General features: G+C 59.4%; 1 protein-coding gene across 1 annotated transcript in view; it reads right to left on the bottom strand.

Annotated features, from left to right (window-relative positions):
* The window catches only part of SIK3 (SIK family kinase 3), a 40078-nt gene that overhangs the window by 429 nt on the left and 34126 nt on the right, over positions 1-5523 (bottom strand). Inside the window, exons 20-22 of the mRNA XM_009895920.1 lie at positions 1640-1805; positions 772-904; positions 221-388 (exon numbers count right to left, since the gene is read on the bottom strand). Coding sequence (XP_009894222.1) covers positions 231-388; positions 772-904; positions 1640-1805 — 457 coding nt within the window. The 3' untranslated portion in view covers positions 221-230. The remainder of the gene's footprint in view (positions 1-220; positions 389-771; positions 905-1639; positions 1806-5523) is intronic.

Genomic DNA, 5523 nt, shown 5'->3' with positions numbered 1-5523 from the left:
GGCGTGGAGGGGGGAGTGCTGTCCCTGAACGCACGGGGGGACAGCGGACAGCCACCAGGGTGCAAGCTCAGAGCTGACGGCCTCTCCCCCAGCCCCCCCCCTCGGAGCAAGGGGACAAGGAAGGGGACGCACACGCAGGTCAGGCCAACAGGCCTTCGGCTCTGCCGTCGGGGCAACCCCAGGTGTGCAGCTGGGAAGAGAAGGACACCGGAGTACTCACTCCCTCCTGGTTACACCCCTGCCTGCTCCATCCCAAAGGGCACCTCCGGGTGCTTGTAGCTCAGTAGGACGTCTGTAATACATGTCGATGGGTAACAGGAGGTGTTTAGATGCTGGTTGCCATCACCTAGGTTGGGATGCTCTTGACCTTCCAAACTCTCCCCACATTCTGTAAGGGCAAGGAACACCACCAGAGCTCACACGAGGAACAGTACGGAGTCACAGCTGCAGCGCGGGGATCAGGCCAGCGGCTGCCACGGCCCACAGGGTCACTGCAGAGGCAAAGCTGCCCCGTGTTTCGCCAGGAGGCCTGTATCGCTGCTGCCACCCGCCCAGGCTCTGCCGACAGCAGCACCCGCGGAGCTGCGCCACATCAGCACACGCTCCCCCACAGCCCACGCGCCCCCCCACTCCCCGCAGGCACTGCTCGCCGGCAGCAAAAGTGCCTTTGCAACGCAGGCCGCGTGGTGGTCTTCTCAGCTCCTGAGCCAGACCTCCAGCAGCATTCCATGCCCTCCGTGCCACGTCCCTGCAGCTCGGCCAGCTCCTTACCCTCGCTCTCCCTGTCGCGCAGCTGCTGACTGGCCATCAGCGACGACTGGCTGAGGACGGCATCGGACATCCGAGCAGAGCTTAGTGCTTTGCCTGCCATTAAACTCATTCCAGGCAAGTTATCTAACTGCACCTGCGGAGACACAGCGGACACAGGTCAAGGGGGCCTTGGGCCGAGGCACCCCGCTGCTCCCCCGGCTCTCTGACAGGCTGCCTGGGGGCTGCTGCAAGCCTTCAGCGAGGCTTTCTGAGTACAAGTAAGAAGCGTATGTACGCGGGGCACAGCTTCGGCACAGCTGCTGTCCCCTCAAGGCAGGAGAATGGACCGGACAGTCCAAGTCCCTTCCAGACTACGCCGAACTAACTAGGGAAGCGCCCTTCTCATTGGAGCAGAAGGGAGCTGTAGCAAAGAATGCATCGAAACTTGGGCGGGACGGTTCCCGGCGGCCCAAGCCACAGGGGAAGCGGAGCAGCCACCCTCCCTCTGCCCTCGGTGAAGGGCTGGGCTGCCGTGGCCAGCTTGTTCAGCAGCACAGCCGAACCAAAAGCCGGGCTCTGTGTGCCTGCTAAGCCCTCCATGGCCACAGCCAGGGCTTCGGCCACAGCCCAGACGGCTTCATCACAACAACTTTGGGGGAAAAAGAAGAGATGCCGTAGCTACAGCAGCCACCCCTGGTCTCTGCTTAAAAGTCTGCGGTATTAAGCAAACTGGACGTAGTAAGCGAAGCATCCCACAGCTTTTCACTCCCAGCAGCCCTGCAGAGCAAGGCGCTGCCTTTCCTATACGACACCTCGTACGTAACCCCACACGTCAAGGAAGCTCTGCGCTGCCTTAAGCCCTGCCGGGCACAGGCCTCTTCAAACCTACGTAGGCATCATCACTGTTCTGGATGGTGTGATGTCTCTGCAGGGTCCTGGGCCGCGGGTGCTCGCTGGAGGCGGGTCGCGCAGGGTAGCCCAGTCCGTTGTGGTCAGGCACCTGCATCGCTTGGCCGGGGGAACTCCTGTCCATACAGTTCCCTACGATGGACTCTTGAAAATCAGACAAGACAGAAAACCGACAGATTAGTACAAGGAAGCTGCAGCGCTCAGCGATGCGCGCCACCTCGGAACTGTGGGTCTGAGACCTGACGGCACGAACACACACTCCTCGCTGGTGGAGCAGCGCGCTGCTGACTGGGGGGAAAGGGACCACCGGCTGCTCCCGTTGAAGTGATGCAGCACCAGGGCCCCCCAGACGGCACTTGGGAAGGCCTCCCCTCCCAAAGATCTCGATGCTAGCTGCCTCCAGTCAGGTCTACAAAAGCAGCCTAAAACCGGAGGGACAGGGGCAGGAGCACCGCAGCACAGGAACGGAACCAGACCCGGACCCTTTCTGACCACCTCCCGGCGCTGCCACCTTCCCCCCCAGCTCGCCCTCCTCCCCGCATTGTCCGCAGCGTTACACAAGAGCGGAGGGAGAAGCGTCTCCCCAGCCTCCAACACAGGATGTTCTAGCAGGGCCCCTTGGCAATTGTAAGCAACATAATCTTGCTGGAAGAGTTGGCCAGGATGTTCGTTTTTATCAGATGACTTCTCCCTACCCTCCTACAATCTGGCTGCAGGAGCACACGAGTGAGTGTTCTGCCTGGCAAAGTCCATCTGCACTGCAAGCTCTTATGACCGAGGGTAAAGGCTACATTCCTATCAAGCAAAACCTCTCGTCATCGAGTACATGATGTTTTGAATAAAGTCCTGAGGTATGGAGAAGCCTATCGTCGGGCCCGAAGCACGTAAACAGCTCGCTCTCAGCGAGCAGTCCTGCGGAGCACAAACATGCGGACGTGGCCACGAGCACTAGGGAGCTGCCCTGAAGTGACGCAGCTGCAGGTAGATTCCCCAGCCAGAACTATCGCTTTTGCAGGGGGAAGCGATCTGCTGCTGTGCTGGGACACCACACCTCCTGGCTGGGACTGCAACTGCGAGATGCCAGAAAGATGCTCTCCAAAGAGACCTGTCCCTAAAGTTACCCAGAGCCCAACAACACCCCGGCCCAGGCCCAGCCTGCTGCCCGAGCTCTCTGCGCCGCTCGTGGGCACGCGAAGCAGGGCCAGCACGCAGCCCCGACCGCCCTTCCTCCCTCACAGACACGGCGGTCCTGCCGGAACGCCGGCCCGGGGCAGTCGGAGACGCAGCCAGCCTCCCCCTTCCTTTGCACAACCGTGGGGTTACACGCGGTTAAGTCAGCTTTCCCGGAAAAGCAAGAAGGAAAACATGAGGTAACAGATGTTGGCGGAGCAGTGCCACCCACACACCGCTCAGGACGCCGCTCCAACTGTGGGAACGGTTGTTTGGGCCGGCAGCCTGCTTCTCCGGCTCCACAAACAGAAGTGCTCCCGCAGCCAGGCCCAGCAGCACGCCCCGTCCCCAGCCCCCGCGCTGCAGGTGACGAAGCACGGGGGAACGAGTCCCCGGCCCGGAACAGCCCTGACCCAGAAGACAACCCCACGCTTCCCGTTGCCAGCACAGCACCTCTGGGGACGCAGCTCAGGCCGCAGGGGCAGGACGGCCTGAATTCAGGCTCCTTTCCTCGCCCCAACCCAGCCTGCTCCAGCAGCAGGAGAGCCTTTCATCCCCACATCCATAGGGGACGGGGCTCCTGCGCCAGGCGGCCTTTGTGTCGGCGCGGCATGTGACACTGGCACCGCGGGCAGGGCCACCGCCGCCAGCTCAGCTCCTTCAGTGCCGAGGCAAGGCAGGTTTCCCATGGGCAGTATTCCCAGCCCTGTGACGGCTAGGTTGGAGCAAAACTGGAGCGGAGCCGTTCACAGGCGGTTTAGTCACATCCTAAACACAGACTCGGTCCACACTCTCACGGTCTCCGGCTGCCATCTCCGGCAGATGCTCAGCAGACAAGGCAGAGCTTTTCCATCAGGGTCAACGCGCTCCCTTGGAAGGCACAAATACTCCCAAGCCACGGCAAAGTTACATCCCACTCTAGGGAAGACACATTTGGCGAGCTGGGGCAGAAGAGAAGACGCTCCCCCTCTCAGGAGAGGCTGTGGCCTCGTAACACAGTACAGGGAAAATAACGGGCAAGCCCAGGGCCGTGGCTGAGAAAGGCCAGCCATCGGCACCAGGGCTCAGGGAGAGAAGCCGTGCTGGGCCAGGGCAAGTCTCCCCGGTCACCCCTCGGTGGCGGGCACAGCGCACCCGGCAACGCTGGGGCGAGCTACACGCGAGCGAAACGCCAGCGTGCCGGTGGCTGGTGCGCTGCGGCTTTATAGGATTGAATTGTAGGTAAGGGTACCCGGGCTGCTCAGATGTCGACTCCACCTGGAAGTGAAGGAGCACAGGCCTGATTCCAAGTGGGTTATTGAAGCCAGGAGGAAAACAGCGCGAGCGGTTGCATCTCAGAACATAGTTTACTACGTGAGCCTTCCAAAGAGCCCTGTCAGAAGGGCTTACACAATACTATTTGTAAACATTTACTTGCTTTTACTCATTTACGAAGTCTTGTAGTCTAAAGTCCTTTTCCCTTGTGTAACCGGTTCTAGCACCATCAGTATCGGGGCAGAAGCTTAGCTTCCGACTTCATTAAATCTCATCATTTGTCTAACGGTCTACAGCATTAAGATGCAAACCCGTGATTCGGCACAAAACGCACCTCCGCAGCTTCCAACCTCTGCTTAATCTGGGGCCGTTCTTCCCTCTCGTGCTTCAAGCTCCATGGGGAAACTGGGGTCCGAGAGCAAACAGGACGGTAACCCAAAATGTAAGAGGCCTTCGGAACAGCCATGCCTTGTCCCCGCTCCCCGCCCACACTCTGGGGGGCCAGGGCTTGGCGTGCCCGCTCTGCCCTCCGAGCCACTCTGTTCCAACCCAGTACTTTCCCAACAAACCCGTGCTGTGTCCCCAAACAAAGCCGTGCCTCCTGTGCCCAGGACACTGCTCCTCCGCAGCGAGGTCCTCTTGTGCCAAGGGCAAACTGATGGCTTCAGACCAGCACAACTCAGCCCTGCAGTGAATACTGATCCACCCAGCTCAGCCTGGAAAGCTTCTCTTCAAAGCCTTCTTAGCAAGGGGCTAGGGTGGCGTTTTCCATACAGAGGAGGCCTGTAATTACAGCTCAGGCAGGAATTTCTCCTACAGCGCACCGCTGCCAATGCAGCCACTAAGGAGCAAAGGCGCAACTCCTTCCAACTAGCAGAAAAGGTCTTCAGATGCTAACGGCAAGTTTAAACTCCTTCTCTCCAGAATCGACTCCTAGTCCAAGCAGGGCTGGAGTCTTGCTGCTGCTTCCCAAAGCGCCAGAGAAGCTGCTGCAAGGCGGCCTTCGCCACAAGACGTTTGCCACCACTCTTACTGCGCACGTTCGTGGCAGCTTTAGCAGCGCCTGGACTCAAAGGTCTGTTCGTGAGAGAAGGAGCAGACCACTACAGTGAGGGGTATGCTAGTACCTTAACTGTTTCTAGCCCGTTGTTTCCACGGGATGGGGAACGTCACCACCAAGAGTAAGTCGGTCAACAGCGCACAGCACCCCTGAAAAGATGGCGGTACTCTGGGACCTGGTCTTTACCTGCCTGCAGAAGTAGGTCAAATTCCAAAGAGAAGCAGCCGGTCGGGTTCCCTTCTTACTTAACGTTGTTTATTACGGAGACTCTGCCTGCAATTTACTTAAGGCCACAAAAGCCAAAAAGAATCTGGGTAATTCCGCGCTATGCAAAATATGGCACGCAACCCTTGCCGTGCTGGGCAGAGGCGGTGTCCTCC

The sequence above is a fragment of the Charadrius vociferus genome, unplaced genomic scaffold (assembly GCF_000708025.1).
Source record: "Charadrius vociferus isolate BGI_N301 unplaced genomic scaffold, ASM70802v2 scaffold172, whole genome shotgun sequence".
Taxonomy (NCBI): Eukaryota; Metazoa; Chordata; class Aves; order Charadriiformes; family Charadriidae; genus Charadrius; species Charadrius vociferus.
The sequence above is the reverse complement of the archived record's forward strand: the minus strand, read 5'-3'. Positions and strand labels throughout refer to the sequence as shown.